Raw genomic sequence first — 20,629 nt, 5'->3', positions numbered from 1 at the left:
TGTGTGTGTGTTGTGTGTGTGTGTGTGTGTGTGTGTGTGTGTGTGTGTGTGTGTGTGTGTGTGTCTGTGTGTGTGTGTGTGTGTGTTATCTGTGTGTGTGTTCTGTGTGTGTGTGTGTGTGTGTGTTTGTCTGTGTGTGTGTGTGTGTTTATCTGTGTGTGTGTGTGTGTGTGTGTTTATCTGTGTGTGTTTATGTGGGAAGGGTAGACCACTGTCTCTCAGCCCTCAAGCACATAACGAAGCTTCAGAGTTTCCCTTACTGGCCGGTGCTGTCATGAGCAGACTGTGTGACAGGGAGGGCAGCAGGAGGGGGCTTGATGACTGCAGCGTGGGATATCCTGCACCGAGGTCACACAGACACTATGTTTCCATCAGGCACATATTTTCCAGCATGCAAACTCACGAACCTCTCCAGGTCAGGGCCATGTGCCCTCAAGGCACCGCCCACCTGAGTCTAATTGCAATACTGCTGCTGTTTAAATAAGGGTTATCAAACTAGGGGCCACAAGGCGGTTCCTGTGCAGCAGTATTTGATCCAGAACGACCCCAATGCCTGCCAAAGCAATGTCAACGAGAGAGAGAAGGACGTGCTTTTCTGTCACTACACTTTTAAGCACAATAGACATGACCAGTGCTTTACACATGCAAAGATCAGAGAACTGCACTGCAGAATCAACCCCAGCTTTAGTGTGTCTTCACTGAACAGAACTAAACTGCATCATATCTGGGATTTGTTTCCAGTGTGACCAGAACAGGGAGCGAAGCTGCATTAGCTGCTCCCGGGTCTGATCCCAGATTCAGCTCCTGCATTCATGTTCCTCCAGTGTGCCAGCAGTAACAGAAGGAGGAAGGCATGTCTGCTCAATCCACAGTAAACACTTCACGGATTTCAGTGTTCAATCAAAGACACTGCTCGGAATGACAGTGCTTTCTGACAAATACAAATTCAATGAAATAAGGAAAATATATTAATGTGTTTTGTTTTTCAAACGTACCCCTTTCAGTGAACGCTTGGTCTCCCCGAGCCTGGATCCTGCTGAACAGTTCCCCTCCCTCCATGCTGAAAGAGAGCAGCACATGCATGTGAAGTAAAGCACAGTGACACTGTACCTGGGATAGGCATGGGTAAAGCACAGTGACACTCTACCTGGGATAGGCATGGGCAAAGCACAGTGACACTGTACCTGGGATAGGCATGGGTAAAGCACAGTGACACTGTACCTGGGATACGCATGGGTAAAGCACAGTGACACTGTACCTGGGATACGCATGGGTAAAGCACAGTGACACTGTACCTGGGATAGGCATGGGCAAAGCACAGTGACACTGTACCTGGGATAGGCATGGGTAAAGCACAGTGACACTGTACCTGGGATAGGCACGGGTAAAGCACAGTGACACTGTACCTGGGATAGGCATGGGCAAAGCACAGTGACACTGTACCTGGGATAGGCATGGGTAAAGCACAGTGACACTGTACCTGGGATAGGCACGGGTAAAGCACAGTGACACTGTACCTGGGATAGGCATGGGCAAAGCACAGTGACACTGAACCTGGGATAGGCACGGGTAAAGCACAGTGACACTGTACCTGGGATAGGCATGAGAAAGGTGAAGGAGGGTGTGAATGTTGAGATGATACTCTTGTGAAGGGGAGTGTGAATGTTGAGATGATACTCTTGTGAAGGGGAGTGTGAATTTTGAGATGATACTCTTGTGAAGGGGAGTGTGAAGGGTAAGATGATACTCTTGTGAAGGGGTAAGATGGCACTCTTGTGAAGGGGAGTGTAAGATGGCACTCTTGTGAAGGGGAATGTAAGATGGCACTCTTGTGAAGGGGAGTGTAAGGTGATTCTCTTGTGAAGGGGAGTGTAAGGTGACACTCTTGTGAAGGGGAGTGTAAGATGACACTCTTGTGAAGGGGAGTGTAAGATGACACTCTTGTGAAGGGGAGTGTAAGATGGCACTCTTGTGAAGGGGAGTGTAAGATGGCACTCTTGTGAAGGGGAGTGTAAGGTGATTCTCTTGTGAAGGGGAGTGTAAGATGACACTTGTGAAGGGGAGTGTAAGATAAGATGACACTCTTGTGAAGGGGAGTGTAAGATGACACTCTTGTGAAGGGGAGTGTAAGGTGACACTCTTGTGAAGGGGAGTGTAAGATGACACTCTTGTGAAGGGGAGTGTAAGGTGACACTCTTGTGAAGGGGAGTGTAAGATGACACTCTTGTGAAGGGGAGTGTAAGATGACACTCTTGTGAAGGGGAGTGTAAGGTGACACTCTTGTGAAGGGGAGTGTAAGATGACACTCTTGTGAAGGGGAGTGTAAGATGACACTCTTGTGAAGGGGAGTGTAAGATGACACTCTTGTGAAGGGGAGTGTAAGATGACACTCTTGTGAAGGGGAGTGTAAGGTGATTCTCTTGTGAAGGGGAGTGTAAGATGACACTCTTGTGAAGGGGAGTGTAAGATGACACTCTTGTGAAGGGGAGTGTAAGATGACACTCTTGTGAAGGGGAGTGTAAGATGACACTCTTGTGAAGGGGAGTGTAAGATGACACTCTTGTGAAGGGGAGTGTAAGATGACACTCTTGTGAAGGGGAGTGTAAGATGACACTCTTGTGAAGGGGAGTGTAAGATGACACTCTTGTGAAGGGGAGTGTAAGGTGACACTCTTGTGAAGGGGAGTGTAAGATGACACTCTTGTGAAGGGGAGTGTAAGGTGACACTCTTGTGAAGGGGAGTGTAAGATGACACTCTTGTGAAGGGGAGTGTAAGATGACACTCTTGTGAAGGGGAGTGTAAGATGACACTCTTGTGAAGGGGAGTGTAAGGTGACACTCTTGTGAAGGGGAGTGTAAGATGACACTCTTGTGAAGGGGAGTGTAAGATGGCACTCTTGTGAAGGGGAGTGTAAGATGACACTCTTGTGAAGGGGAGTGTAAGATGACACTCTTGTGAAGGGGAGTGTAAGATGACACTCTTGTGAAGGGGAGTGTAAGATGACACTCTTGTGAAGGGGAGTGTAAGGTGATTCTCTTGTGAAGGGGAGTGTAAGATGACACTGTTGTGAAGGGGAGTGTAAGGTGACACTCTTGTGAAGGGGAGTGTAAGGTGACACTCTTGTGAAGGGGAGTGTAAGATGACACTCTTGTGAAGTGGAGTGTAAGATGACACTCTTGTGAAGGGGAGTGTAAGGTGACACTCTTGTGAAGGGGAGTGTAAGATGACACTCTTGTGAAGGGGAGTGTAAGGTGACACTCTTGTGAAGGGGAGTGTAAGATGACACTCTTGTGAAGGGGAGTGTAAGATGACACTCTTGTGAAGGGGAGTGTAAGGTGACACTCTTGTGAAGGGGAGTGTAAGGTGATTCTCTTGTGAAGTGGAGTGTAAGATGGCACTCTTGTGAAGGTTAGTGTAAGGTGACACTCCCCGCTGCACCTACCACTCCATGACGATGAGGAGGCACTTGTTGCCGTGGTGCATGTTCTCGTACAGGCTGATGATCCTCACCACGTGGGGCCCGCCGGACACCCTCCAGTGCAGCTCCACCTCGCGCCGAGCCTTCGGGCTGTCGTGCAGGATCTGCAGGGAGGGAGTGATTCAGAGACACGACACCAAAATGCACAGCATTTAACTCTGTATGGACTTGCAGATTTAATTGCATTGTCTGGAACATCTCTTTAAATACATCCTGTTAAAAGTATGGAGTTCCATCCTCACAGTATTTGTGTGCTTTTTCAGTTGTGAATATTATTAAACGGTAACTAGTGTACAGTCTCTGTATTTTGGATGGCTATTGGATATGCTATGGAAGTCGAAATGTAACCATAATATGAAACTCTTCAGGGCACATATCCAGTCCTGAAGCACAGCTATTTTTATGACCCATGTGAAGCACTCTGACCCCTACTGGTGAGATTAGATTACAGGCTCTGGTACGTGGCTCCAGTGGTGAGGAGTCTCTAGGACTGCCGGGTCGCACCCTGCCTCCCCCTCCAGCCCTTTACACTTTAAACAGCTCTACAGCGAGGCATGGGGAGATAGAAAGGGTTTCATATCTAGCAGAAGAGCAGGATCAGTATCGAAACTAAACATCCCACAGCCTGACTAATGAAGACTGCAGAACTGTCTTAACCTGTGTAAACGAAAGCCTGGTCACCCTTATAAAAGATTCCTGCAGCAAAAGCACAGCACAGTGTAATAAAGCACAGCGACGGCATGGGACAGCATGGGCACGCATTGCAAACTATGTGGTAAACACTTAGTTAAACCACGGGAAAACTGCAGATATACCATTCAGAAATACAGTGGGAAAGGGTTATAAGGGCAGATGCCCCCTTGCATATTAAGTAGAAACCTTTGCTGTGGAGTGTCAGTTTTCATTAGTTCCATTTGCTGCCTGTGCCCCTGAGACCTCCAGTCGCTCCCCCCCTCTCCCCTTCCCCCAGGCACAGCTGTCTGCTTTTGCAGTCCTGTCGGTGTAATTGATGGGGGGCAACGAGAGGCAGATGGAGTACATTCTGTGTTCTAGGAATAGAATCAGGTTCTGAATTCCAGTGTCTCTCTACAGAGAATTCCTGGAAGCTACGCTGGCCTCTGCGGCTTTGCTGTGTCACCTGGCAAGGAGGCAGGACAGGAACAACAATGCATATTCATACAGCACCTTTCATCACAAGCATCCCAAAGCACTTCACACACACACAATGCATATTCATACAGCACCTTTCACAAGCATCCCAAAGCACTTCACACACACACAATGCATATTCATACAGCACCTTTCACAAGCATCCCAAAGCACTTCACACACACACAATGCATATTCATACAGCACCTTTCACAAGCATCCCAAAGCACTTCACACACACACAATGCATATTCATACAGCACCTTTCACAAGCATCCCAAAGCACTTCACACACACACAATGCATATTCATACAGCACCTTTCACAAGCATCCCAAAGCACTTCACACACACACAATGCATATTCATACAGCACCTTTCACAAGCATCCCAAAGCACTTCACACACACACAATGCATATTCATACAGCACCTTTCACAAGCATCCCAAAGCACTTCACACACACACAATGCATATTCATACAGCACCTTTCACAAGCATCCCAAAGCACTTCACACACACACAACGCATATTCATACAGCACCTTTCACAAGCATCCCAAAGCACTTCACACACACACAATGCATATTCATACAGCACCTTTCACAAGCATCCCAAAGCACTTCACACACACACAATGCATATTCATACAGCACCTTTCACAAGCATCCCAAAGCACTTCACACACACACAATGCATATTCATACAGCACCTTTCACAAGCTCCCAAAGCACTTCACACACACACAATGCATAGCATCCCAAAGCACTTCACACACACACAATGCATATTCATACAGCACCTTTCACAAGCATCCCAAAGCACTTCACACACACACAATGCATATTCATACAGCACCTTTCACAAGCATCCCAAAGCACTTCACACACACACAATGCATATTCATACAGCACCTTTCACAAGCATCCCAAAGCACTTCACACACACACAATGCATATTCATACAGCACCTTTCACAAGCATCCCAAAGCACTTCACACACACACAATGCATATTCATACAGCACCTTTCACAAGCATCCCAAAGCACTTCACACACACACAATGCATATTCATACAGCACCTTTCACAAGCATCCCAAAGCACTTCACACACACACAATGCATATTCATACAGCACCTTTCACAAGCATCCCAAAGCACTTCACACACACACAATGCATATTCATACAGCACCTTTCACAAGCATCCCAAAGCACTTCACACACACACAATGCATATTCATACAGCACCTTTCACAAGCATCCCAAAGCACTTCACACACACACAATGCATATTCATACAGCACCTTTCACAAGCATCCCAAAGCACTTCACACACACACAATGCATATTCATACAGCACCTTTCACAAGCATCCCAAAGCACTTCACACACACACAATGCATATTCATACAGCACCTTTCACAAGCATCCCAAAGCACTTCACACACACACAATGCATATTCATACAGCACCTTTCACAAGCATCCCAAAGCACTTCACACACACACAATGCATATTCATACAGCACCTTTCACAAGCATCCCAAAGCACTTCACACACACACAATGCATATTCATACAGCACCTTTCACAAGCATCCCAAAGCACTTCACACACACACAATGCATATTCATACAGCACCTTTCACAAGCATCCCAAAGCACTTCACACACACACAATGCATATTCATACAGCACCTTTCACAAGCATCCCAAAGCACTTCACACACACACAATGCATATTCATACAGCACCTTTCACAAGCATCCCAAAGCACTTCACACACACACAATGCATATTCATACAGCACCTTTCACAAGCATCCCAAAGCACTTCACACACACACAATGCATATTCATACAGCACCTTTCACAAGCATCCCAAAGCACTTCACACACACACAATGCATATTCATACAGCACCTTTCACAAGCATCCCAAAGCACTTCACACACACACAATACAGCATATTCATACAGCACCTTTCACAAGCATCCCAAAGCACTTCACACACACACAATGCATATTCATACAGCACCTTTCACAAGCATCCCAAAGCACTTCACACACACACAATGCATATTCATACAAGCACCTTTCACAAGCATCCCAAAGCACTTCACACACACACAATGCATATTCATACAGCACCTTTCACAAGCATCCCAAAGCACTTCACACACACACAATGCATATTCATACAGCACCTTTCACAAGCATCCCAAAGCACTTCACACACACACAATGCATATTCATACAGCACCTTTCACAAGCATCCCAAAGCACTTCACACACACACAATGCATATTCATACAGCACCTTTCACAAGCATCCCAAAGCACTTCACACACACACAATGCATATTCATACAGCACCTTTCACAAGCATCCCAAAGCACTTCACACACAGCACTTCACACACACAATGCATATTCATACAGCACCTTTCACAAGCATCCCAAAGCACTTCACACACACACAATGCATATTCATACAGCACCTTTCACAAGCATCCCAAAGCACTTCACACACACACAATGCATATTCATACAGCACCTTTCACAAGCATCCCAAAGCACTTCACACACACACAATGCATATTCATACAGCACCTTTCACAAGCATCCCAAAGCACTTCACACACACACAATGCATATTCATACAGCACCTTTCACAAGCATCCCAAAGCACTTCACACACACACAATGCATATTCATACAGCACCTTTCACAAGCATCCCAAAGCACTTCACACACACACAATGCATATTCATACAGCACCTTTCACAAGCATCCCAAAGCACTTCACACACACACAATGCATATTCATACAGCACCTTTCACAAGCATCCCAAAGCACTTCACACACACACAATGCATATTCATACAGCACCTTTCACAAGCATCCCAAAGCACTTCACACACACACAATGCATATTCATACAGCACCTTTCACAAGCATCCCAAAGCACTTCACACACACACAATGCATATTCATACAGCACCTTTCACAAGCATCCCAAAGCACTTCACACACACACAATGCATATTCATACAGCACCTTTCACAAGCATCCCAAAGCACTTCACACACACACAATGCATATTCATACAGCACCTTTCACAAGCATCCCAAAGCACTTCACACACACACAATGCATATTCATACAGCACCTTTCACAAGCATCCCAAAGCACTTCACACACACACAATGCATATTCATACAGCACCTTTCACAAGCATCCCAAAGCACTTCACACACACACAATGCATATTCATACAGCACCTTTCACAAGCATCCCAAAGCACTTCACACACACACAATGCATATTCATACAGCACCTTTCACAAGCATCCCAAAGCACTTCACACACACACAATGCATATTCATACAGCACCTTTCACAAGCATCCCAAAGCACTTCACACACACACAATGCATATTCATACAGCACCTTTCACAAGCATCCCAAAGCACTTCACACACACACAATGCATATTCATACAGCACCTTTCACAAGCATCCCAAAGCACTTCACACACACACAATGCATATTCATACAGCACCTTTCACAAGCATCCCAAAGCACTTCACACACACACAATGCATATTCATACAGCACCTTTCACAAGCATCCCAAAGCACTTCACACACACACAATGCATATTCATACAGCACCTTTCACAAGCATCCCAAAGCACTTCACACACACACAATGCATATTCATACAGCACCTTTCACAAGCATCCCAAAGCACTTCACACACACACAATGCATATTCATACAGCACCTTTCACAAGCATCCCAAAGCACTTCACACACACACAATGCATATTCATACAGCACCTTTCACAAGCATCCCAAAGCACTTCACACACACACAATGCATATTCATACAGCACCTTTCACAAGCATCCCAAAGCACTTCACACACACACAATGCATATTCATACAGCACCTTTCACAAGCATCCCAAAGCACTTCACACACACACAATGCATATTCATACAGCACCTTTCACAAGCATCCCAAAGCACTTCACACACACACAATGCATATTCATACAGCACCTTTCACAAGCATCCCAAAGCACTTCACACACACACAATGCATATTCATACAGCACCTTTCACAAGCATCCCAAAGCACTTCACACACACACAATGCATATTCATACAGCACCTTTCACAAGCATCCCAAAGCACTTCACACACACACAATGCATATTCATACAGCACCTTTCACAAGCATCCCAAAGCACTTCACACACACACAATGCATATTCATACAGCACCTTTCACAAGCATCCCAAAGCACTTCACACACACACAATGCATATTCATACAGCACCTTTCACAAGCATCCCAAAGCACTTCACACACACACAATGCATATTCATACAGCACCTTTCACAAGCATCCCAAAGCACTTCACACACACACAATGCATATTCATACAGCACCTTTCACAAGCATCCCAAAGCACTTCACACACACACAATGCATATTCATACAGCACCTTTCACAAGCATCCCAAAGCACTTCACACACACACAATGCATATTCATACAGCACCTTTCACAAGCATCCCAAAGCACTTCACACACACACAATGCATATTCATACAGCACCTTTCACAAGCATCCCAAAGCACTTCACACACACACAATGCATATTCATACAGCACCTTTCACAAGCATCCCAAAGCACTTCACACACACACAATGCATATTCATACAGCACCTTTCACAAGCATCCCAAAGCACTTCACACACACACAATGCATATTCATACAGCACCTTTCACAAGCATCCCAAAGCACTTCACACACACACAATGCATATTCATACAGCACCTTTCACAAGCATCCCAAAGCACTTCACACACACACAATGCATATTCATACAGCACCTTTCACAAGCATCCCAAAGCACTTCACACACACACAATGCATATTCATACAGCACCTTTCACAAGCATCCCAAAGCACTTCACACACACACAATGCATATTCATACAGCACCTTTCACAAGCATCCCAAAGCACTTCACACACACACAATGCATATTCATACAGCACCTTTCACAAGCATCCCAAAGCACTTCACACACACACAATGCATATTCATACAGCACCTTTCACAAGCATCCCAAAGCACTTCACACACACACAATGCATATTCATACAGCACCTTTCACAAGCATCCCAAAGCACTTCACACACACACAATGCATATTCATACAGCACCTTTCACAAGCATCCCAAAGCACTTCACACACACACAATGCATATTCATACAGCACCTTTCACAAGCATCCCAAAGCACTTCACACACACACAATGCATATTCATACAGCACCTTTCACAAGCATCCCAAAGCACTTCACACACACACAATGCATATTCATACAGCACCTTTCATCACAAGCATCCCAAAGCACTTCACACACACACAATGCATATTCATACAGCACCTTTCACAAGCATCCCAAAGCACTTCACACACACACAATGCATATTCATACAGCACCTTTCACAAGCATCCCAAAGCACTTCACACACACACAATGCATATTCATACAGCACCTTTCACAAGCATCCCAAAGCACTTCACACACACACAATGCATATTCATACAGCACCTTTCACAAGCATCCCAAAGCACTTCACACACACACAATGCATATTCATACAGCACCTTTCACAAGCATCCCAAAGCACTTCACACACACACAATGCATATTCATACAGCACCTTTCACAAGCATCCCAAAGCACTTCACACACACACAATGCATATTCATACAGCACCTTTCACAAGCATCCCAAAGCACTTCACACACACACAATGCATATTCATACAGCACCTTTCACAAGCATCCCAAAGCACTTCACACACACACAATGCATATTCATACAGCACCTTTCATCACAAGCATCCCAAAGCACTTCACACACACACAATGCATATTCATACAGCACCTTTCACAAGCATCCCAAAGCACTTCACACACACACAATGCATATTCATACAGCACCTTTCACAAGCATCCCAAAGCACTTCACACACACACAATGCATATTCATACAGCACCTTTCACAAGCATCCCAAAGCACTTCACACACACACAATGCATATTCATACAGCACCTTTCACAAGCATCCCAAAGCACTTCACACACACACAATGCATATTCATACAGCACCTTTCACAAGCATCCCAAAGCACTTCACACACACACAATGCATATTCATACAGCACCTTTCACAAGCATCCCAAAGCACTTCACACACACACAATGCATATTCATACAGCACCTTTCACAAGCATCCCAAAGCACTTCACACACACACAATGCATATTCATACAGCACCTTTCACAAGCATCCCAAAGCACTTCACACACACACAATGCATATTCATACAGCACCTTTCACAAGCATCCCAAAGCACTTCACACACACACAATGCATATTCATACAGCACCTTTCACAAGCATCCCAAAGCACTTCACACACACACAATGCATATTCATACAGCACCTTTCACAAGCATCCCAAAGCACTTCACACACACACAATGCATATTCATACAGCACCTTTCACAAGCATCCCAAAGCACTTCACACACACACAATGCATATTCATACAGCACCTTTCACAAGCATCCCAAAGCACTTCACACACACACAATGCATATTCATACAGCACCTTTCACAAGCATCCCAAAGCACTTCACACACACACAATGCATATTCATACAGCACCTTTCACAAGCATCCCAAAGCACTTCACACACACACAATGCATATTCATACAGCACCTTTCACAAGCATCCCAAAGCACTTCACACACACACAATGCATATTCATACAGCACCTTTCACAAGCATCCCAAAGCACTTCACACACACACAATGCATATTCATACAGCACCTTTCACAAGCATCCCAAAGCACTTCACACACACACAATGCATATTCATACAGCACCTTTCACAAGCATCCCAAAGCACTTCACACACACACAATGCATATTCATACAGCACCTTTCACAAGCATCCCAAAGCACTTCACACACACACAATGCATATTCATACAGCACCTTTCACAAGCATCCCAAAGCACTTCACACACACACAATGCATATTCATACAGCACCTTTCACAAGCATCCCAAAGCACTTCACACACACACAATGCATATTCATACAGCACCTTTCACAAGCATCCCAAAGCACTTCACACACACACAATGCATATTCATACAGCACCTTTCACAAGCATCCCAAAGCACTTCACACACACACAATGCATATTCATACAGCACCTTTCACAAGCATCCCAAAGCACTTCACACACACACAATGCATATTCATACAGCACCTTTCACAAGCATCCCAAAGCACTTCACACACACACAATGCATATTCATACAGCACCTTTCACAAGCATCCCAAAGCACTTCACACACACACAATGCATATTCATACAGCACCTTTCACAAGCATCCCAAAGCACTTCACACACACACAATGCATATTCATACAGCACCTTTCACAAGCATCCCAAAGCACTTCACACACACACAATGCATATTCATACAGCACCTTTCACAAGCATCCCAAAGCACTTCACACACACACAATGCATATTCATACAGCACCTTTCACAAGCACTTCACACACACACATCCCAAAGCACTTCACACACACACAATGCATATTCATACAGCACCTTTCACAAGCATCCCAAAGCACTTCACACACACACAATGCATATTCATACAGCACCTTTCACAAGCATCCCAAAGCACTTCACACACACACAATGCATATTCATACAGCACCTTTCACAAGCATCCCAAAGCACTTCACACACACACAATGCATATTCATACAGCACCTTTCACAAGCATCCCAAAGCACTTCACACACACACAATGCACTTCACACACACACATATTCATACAGCACCTTTCACAAGCATCCCAAAGCACTTCACACACACACAATGCATATTCATACAGCACCTTTCACAAGCATCCCAAAGCACTTCACACACACACAATGCATATTCATACAGCACCTTTCACAAGCATCCCAAAGCACTTCACACACACACAATGCATATTCATACAGCACCTTTCACAAGCATCCCAAAGCACTTCACACACACACAATGCATATTCATACAGCACCTTTCACAAGCATCCCAAAGCACTTCACACACACACAATGCATATTCATACAGCACCTTTCACAAGCATCCCAAAGCACTTCACACACACACAATGCATATTCATACAGCACCTTTCACAAGCATCCCAAAGCACTTCACACACACACAATGCATATTCATACAGCACCTTTCACAAGCATCCCAAAGCACTTCACACACACACAATGCATATTCATACAGCACCTTTCACAAGCATCCCAAAGCACTTCACACACACACAATGCATATTCATACAGCACCTTTCACAAGCATCCCAAAGCACTTCACACACACACAATGCATATTCATACAGCACCTTTCACAAGCATCCCAAAGCACTTCACACACACACAATGCATATTCATACAGCACCTTTCACAAGCATCCCAAAGCACTTCACACACACACAATGCATATTCATACAGCACCTTTCACAAGCATCCCAAAGCACTTCACACACACACAATGCATATTCATACAGCACCTTTCACAAGCATCCCAAAGCACTTCACACACACACAATGCATATTCATACAGCACCTTTCACAAGCATCCCAAAGCACTTCACACACACACAATGCATATTCATACAACACCTTTCACAAGCATCCCAAAGCACTTCACACACACACAATGCATATTCATACAACACCTTTCACAAGCATCCCAAAGCACTTCACACACACACAATGCATTCATTCATCCCAAAGCACTTCACACACACACAATTCATATTCATACAGCATCATCCCAAAGCACTTCACACACACACAATGCATATTCATACAGCACCTTTCACAAGCATCCCAAAGCACTTCACACACACACAATGCATATTCATACAACACCTTTCACAAGCATCCCAAAGCACTTCACACACACACAATGCATATTCATACAGCACCTTTCACAAGCATCCCAAAGCACTTCACACACACACAATGCATATTCATACAGCACCTTTCACAAGCATCCCAAAGCACTTCACACACACACAATGCATATTCATACAGCACCTTTCACAAGCATCCCAAAGCACTTCACACACACACAATGCATATTCATACAGCACCTTTCACAAGCATCCCAAAGCACTTCACACACACACAATGCATATTCATACAGCACCTTTCACAAGCATCCCAAAGCACTTCACACACACACAATGCATATTCATACAGCACCTTTCACAAGCATCCCAAAGCACTTCACACACACACAATGCATATTCATACAGCACCTTTCACAAGCATCCCAAAGCACTTCACACACACACAATGCATATTCATACAGCACCTTTCACAAGCATCCCAAAGCACTTCACACACACACAATGCATATTCATACAACACCTTTCACAAGCATCCCAAAGCACTTCACACACACACAATGCATATTCATACAGCACCTTTCACAAGCATCCCAAAGCACTTCACACACACACAATGCATATTCATACAACACCTTTCACCACAAGCATCCCAAAGCACTTCACACACACACAATGCATATTCATACAACACCTTTCACAAGCATCCCAAAGCACTTCACACACACACAATGCATATTCATACAGCACCTTTCACAAGCATCCCAAAGCACTTCACACACACATGAGAAAATGAACAATGAAACCATTCAATTTGCAGTGTGCAGGATCACACTGTTACACACGCTTCTACCGTACTGTATATTCATCATAGCCTGTCATAGTTTTTGTAACATGTTTTTACTACGCCTCTCAGTGCTTTATTGTGCTTGAATATGCGTTAACATGCTGATGCTACGCTTTATTACAATTTACCACAGTAAACCTCTCTCCAGCTGACTCAGAGTGCATTATAAACCTTTGTAAGGGCCCTGTAAAGCTCAGGGAACACAAAGCCACTTTGTGGCTTGGAACTTGGTTTCAAGAAACTAGGTTTCAGGTCACTGCACAGCACAGCAAAGCTGCTCAGACTAGGTCTCCCGGTGGTCTCCTGGAAGCAGGTTTCAAGCCGCTGTTCCTGAAAGAGTAGCGTGGTGTTCCCTCAGCTTCATACTGCAGCAGCCCTTTCTCCTTCTCAGTGGGGCTGGCCTGCGGTCTGTCACTGATGGGTACGCGGCACACCTGTTCCCTCAGCCTGACACAACACTGCAAGAGATCCACTGACAGGTCCCGGGAATTGGATTATCCAGCAGCAGAGTGCTGGTTTTGGGCGGTTATGTGTCTAGAACAGGATGTCATTTTGTATGGTAACAAAATAAACCAATCACATGTAGTTTGGTGTTCCTTCTCATCGTTGATCTCTTCTGTTAAAATGTAAGATTGGGATTTCCAGAATGCGCTTCCCCTTCTTCTACTCCTAAAGTGAAGACCTGAAAGCCCTGCTCTACATATTGTATTTGTTGATGGGCTTGATTTAAACACTGAGCTGTACACGTCCTTCTGGATTACTGCAAGTCATTACACGTTATTCCCTTGTGTGTCTTTTCGGTTTCCTGTGAGTAGCACAGCGATGAGCACGCCGTACTGTGTTGAAGTGTAACACAGCTGATTAAAGTGTTGAAGACTGTGTCTCTTAGACTGATCCCATTGCTTTGAGCCTCCTCATTAAACCAGGACGGGTTTGTTGCTGTCTTGTTATGTCCAGACGTCCATCTGTTCCAATAGAAGCTTCCCTGTCGTTTCCCGAAGGCTCTGTCTCATCCTCTCATCTGTTATAAAAGAGCATACTTTATATCTTCCCTCTTTGCTGGCTCTCCTTGGGCTGTGTACCAGGTTGGGGTCAATTCCTTTAAAGAACTTGGAATTGGAATTGATTAAAAGAACTTGGAATTGGAATTGATCAAAAGAACTTGGAAGTGGAATTGGAATTGATCTTAAAAAGGAATTGCCCCCCACCCTGGCTGTGTATTTGTAAATGCAACAAGGTTTTGTACAGCCAGATACTATAAAATCATATGAAAAAAACCCCAAAAAGACTACCTGCACACATTGCATTATATTGAGGGATTCAGGAGGTAACGCTGGGCGTTTACATTGGGCTACACACATCTTGTATAAATATAATATACTATAAGACTTAAGAAGGGCTCTGCTGATTGTGTCTCTTCCGCTAACCCTGGTTCTCACAGCCCCTGTGTGGGGGTGTGAATGCCACAGACACCAGCAGACAGCGCTGATGCACCCACACTTTCCACTAGCCCTGACACCATGACCAGGCTGCTGCTGCTGATGCTGCTGCTGCTTCACAATGAGATTACAATAATCCATTGCTGCTCTGTAGCCCACACAGAACAGGGGAGCGGCATTGCCACAGCGTGGTGCAGCATAGACAAGCACTGCAAAGAACAGTGAGGTGTGCTAAAGTATATTAACAAACACAGCAAACCAGGGTAAACTCTGGGGAACGCACAGGACAACACAAGCATGCGGAAAACGGCAAAAATCCTGTGGCAGACTTCTAAGAGTTGTGCCAGTCTGTGCCTATCAGAGTTCTTTATAACTCCTTGATCTGTACTATCCTGGTGACCTTCCCACTTCCCCCAAAGAACTGGCTCTTGCTTGACAGCGTCTCGCTCGTGTTTTTAATAAAACGAACGTTATGACTCGGCGCAGCACATATAATGGAGCTATTTATAGAACAGGCACTTTAAGTGTCAGAGTCTCTCCTTTCAAACACGCGTTTCCTGCCCGCAGCGGCCTGGTAGATGAGATTATGAAACAGTAATCTTGTCTTTTCAGACTTCGCTCTGGGCTGCAGTTGGGTCTGTGTTGTGTGCCACTTGTGTGCTCAGCATTGTGTTGGGTTTTTCCGTCAACACAATTATACTCGACTAGTACTATTATTATTATTATTATTATTATTATTATTATTATTGTTTTGTCTATTTAGCAGATGCCTTTATCCAAGGTGACGCACAGAGACTAGGGTGTTGAACTATGCATGAGCTGCAGAGTCACTTCCAGCAACGTCTCACCTGAAAGACGGAGCTCAAGGAGGTTCAGTGACTTGCTCAGGGTCACGCAGGGACTGTGAGTGAGCCAACAAAGACTTTTTACAACCCCCTAAATGAAATGTCTGAGTCGTTCAGTTCTGGTTTGGAGTAAAGAGCTTTGAGAATCTAGCCCCAATGTGAAAACAAATGTAACTGAAGTAAAATATGACAGAGGTGTATTTATAGAGATGAAGTGTGGTTTATAGTAGCATTCATTTACCTTAGTAAATTGGTCATGCCTTATCGCTACAGCACAGTGGAATCCTTACAAGAGTTCACCACTGTGTTTCTGCATGGTATATTTGCAGTTTTCCGCCATGATTTTCCCATGGCTATGCTATGCATTTATCATAGTTTATCCTGGTTTGCCATGTTTATTAATATGCTTTATCCTACCTCTCTCTGTGATTTAGTACACTTTGCTATGCTTTTACTATAGGACACTTTTACAAAGGAAACTGGGCTTGAATGGGTTAAAAAGCAGACTTAGCAGAACTACTTAACACACAGAAACTGGAAGGACTAGCGGAGCCAGGTGGCATCAATCACCAAACTCACTGTAAGTCTCACTGCACCCAACCGCAGACACTCAACTGCTCCTGCCAAGCAACAACTTTCCCTAAAGTTGCGCAACATTTCCTGGAGGCTGCCCATAGCTAGCTTCATATTACTGTTTGCACTAAAGTCACAGCTGACAGCATTCGTCAGTGTGCCACCTGCCTTTACCATAGTTTCGAAATATGCTTTACAAAACCTCTCTGTGCTTTACAGTGCTTGCCAGTGCTTTACTACACCCTGCTATGCTATGATAAACTGTGGTATTCTAGTGCAAACGTGGCTGGAGTCCTTACTGCGACTCTCTAGATGTGTCTCCTTGCTACTCGTCTCAAATTGGCAAGAGCAAGCTGGCAGCTTTTTCTCGTGAGGGCACCAGCCACTGTGTGCCAGGAAGGGAGGAGGATAGCATCAATCTGCTGGACAGGCCCTCAGACATGTGTCCAGATATTTCTAGCATCAAAACCAGCGGCACAGAGCCATTTCAGTTTCACTACAAACTAAAACCAAAAACATATGAGGCTGTACTTTTCTTGAGCTTAAACTGGAGCCTGTGTCAGATGCTGAATTCCACACTGGTGCAAAGGCATCAGTAGGACACGTCTTGGCAGGGGTTCATTTGTGCCGGATCGCACTGGAGCCTGAATCTGGTACCTTTTTGTTTGACAGGTGAGAATTATACAGTTTTCGAATGATGACCCACATGTGCTCAGAAATCAGATTGGGTCAAACTGGGATCGGGGAATCGGACACCGAGACTTCCAGCAGTGAAGGAGCTCAGATCACAGCGCAGAGATTTGGGTTTAGTCGTTTCTCTCCAGTTAAAAAGTTAATTGAGTCCAAAGTTTCCATAAGGTGAAATTGCTTCACCATTGTAATCATTCACGCCCAAGTAAACCAATGGCCCCTCTGTAACATTCTTCAAACAGTAAAAAATACACTAAGAATGACAGATCGTTAAACTGAATTACTCGAAAGTGCAAGATGCACCATTTCTTTTGTGAAAGATAAAAGACAGAATGAATAGCAAGCAGGTGAGAGTGTCCCGTAGTTCTCGTTTCCTCTCCTAGATGGGGGACATTCACAGTTTGATTTTGCTTCGGTGCAAAGCGTGCTGTGGCATAAACACTTTGACGAATCTGAGCCAGCGCGTCTGCACAGGGGTGAGGGTGCTTGGCTGAGCGTCTGACTCCAGGAAGTCATTCAATTAGGTTTCCAGATGAAGTCACGGACTTCCTCCAAACATTGTGAATCACGGCTATAGCGCGTCCGGCCATCTATTAGGATATATATTAAATAATTCATTAAAGAGGAGCGTGGCAGGACCAGCAGACAGCTCTTCCATCTCCTTTATACTAAATAAACCTGGCAAGCTCATTCCCTTCACTCATATATTAATCTCATTTCATTTGGGGGGGGGGGCATGCCTCTCTTGGTATAACACCGTGTAACAAATTTATTTTATTTTTTTGTTCCTGGGTAGTACGTGTTATTTCCTAATGGCTTATGCCTCAAAAGTATAGAAAATGGCTATTATTCCCCACAAACATTGCTTTTGTGACCAGGACAGTGATATTTCAAAATATCACTATTTCCAATGGGAAAACGGGCAAATGTGTGTCTTTTCGTTCACATAAAGTAAAAAAAAAACAACATATGAATCCAAATTAACATGTATTTATACTAAAGTAATACAAAAATGACTACAAAAGATTTAGAAGTGAGTAATACAGTATAATCGTAAATCTGGAAAAACTACTCACTTCTAAATCTTTTGTAGTCATTTTGGTCCCGGACATGGCTCAACGCGGTGGCATCTGAGTGTCACCGTCCGGAGAAAAGAGGCCTGTAACTCGCCACTTCTGGTACCCGAGGTGCTCCATCCGTCCGGACATTGTCTCCCGTCCCGAGCACAGAGGACCCAGCACGTGACACGCTGGGCAGGTGTTTCACAGAGGTCCGGCACAGTGTCTCCTCACGCTTTGCGGGGCCTTTTAAATAAAGCTGGCAAGTCATTCCCTTCACTCCACGCCGGGCAGGCCTGTCACAGAGGAGGAAAGCACTGTAGACTCCACGCTGGGCAGGCCTGTCACAGAGGAGGAAAGCACTGTAGACTCCACGCTGGGCAGGCCTGTCACAGAGGAGGAAAGCACGGTAGACTCCACGCTGGGCAGGCCTGTCACAGAGGAGGAAAGCACTGTAGACTCCACGCTGGGCAGGCCTGTCACAGAGGAGGAAAGCACTGTAGACTCCACGCTGGGCAGGCCTGTCACAGAGGAGGAAAGCACTGTAGACTCCACGCTGGGCAGGCCTGTCACAGAGGAGGAAAGCACAGTAGACTCCACGCTGGGCAGGCCTGTCACAGAGGAGGAAAGCACTGTAGACTCCACGCTGGGCAGGCCTGTCACAGAGGAGGAAAGCACGGTAGACTCCACGCTGGGCAGGCCTGTCACAGAGGAGGAAAGCACAGTAGACTCCACGCTGGGCAGGCCTGTCACAGAGGAGGAAAGCACAGTAGACTCCACGCTGGGCAGGCCTGTCACAGAGGAGGAAAGCACAGTAGACTCCACGCTGGGCAGGCCTGTCACAGAGGAGGAAAGCACAGTAGACTCCACGCTGGGCAGGCCTGTCACAGAGGAGGAAAGCACAGTAGACTCCACGCTGGGCAGGCCTGTCACAGAGGAGGAAAGCACAGTAGACTCCACGCTGGGCAGGCCTGTCACAGAGGAGGAAAGCACTGTAGACTCCACGCTGGGCAGGCCTGTCACAGAGGAGGAAAGCACAGTAGACTCCACGCTGGGCAGGCCTGTCACAGAGGAGGAAAGCACAGTAGACTCCACGCTGGGCAGGCCTGTCACAGAGGAGGAAAGCACTGTAGACTCCACGCTGGGCAGGCCTGTCACAGAGGAGGAAAGCACTGTAGACTCCACGCTGGGCAGGCCTGTCACAGAGGAGGAAAGCACTGTAGACTCCACGCTGGGCAGGCCTGTCACAGAGGAGGAAAGCACTGTAGACTCCACGCTGGGCAGGCCTGTCACAGAGGAGGAAAGCACTGTAGACTCCACGCTGGGCAGGCCTGTCACAGAGGAGGAAAGCACTGTAGACTCCACGCTGGGCAGGCCTGTCACAGAGGAGGAAAGCACTGTAGACTCCACGCTGGGCAGGCCTGTCACAGAGGAGGAAAGCACGGTAGACTCCACGCTGGGCAGGCCTGTCACAGAGGAGGAAAGCACTGTAGACTCCACGCTGGGCAGGCC

General features: G+C 45.5%; 1 protein-coding gene across 4 annotated transcripts in view; it reads right to left on the bottom strand.

The window, feature by feature from the left end:
• Positions 1-20,629, bottom strand: part of LOC121298112 (MAP kinase-activated protein kinase 3-like) — a 34,322-nt gene that overhangs the window by 6,333 nt on the left and 7,360 nt on the right. For 3 of the 4 annotated variants that reach the window (XM_041224931.1, XM_041224929.1, XM_041224932.1), the window contains 2 exons: positions 3,443-3,582; positions 996-1,060 (listed from right to left, as the gene is read on the bottom strand). In XM_041224931.1, the coding sequence (XP_041080865.1) occupies positions 996-1,060; positions 3,443-3,582 (205 nt within the window). Of the gene's footprint in view, positions 1-995; positions 1,061-3,442; positions 3,583-15,092; positions 15,471-20,629 lie in introns of those variants that run through there. The other variant, XM_041224933.1, reaches the window with a different exon arrangement.

The sequence above is a fragment of the Polyodon spathula genome, chromosome 23, assembly GCF_017654505.1.
Source record: "Polyodon spathula isolate WHYD16114869_AA chromosome 23, ASM1765450v1, whole genome shotgun sequence".
Lineage (NCBI taxonomy): Eukaryota > Metazoa > Chordata > Actinopteri > Acipenseriformes > Polyodontidae > Polyodon > Polyodon spathula.
This window is presented reverse-complemented; position numbering and strand designations above follow the sequence as displayed.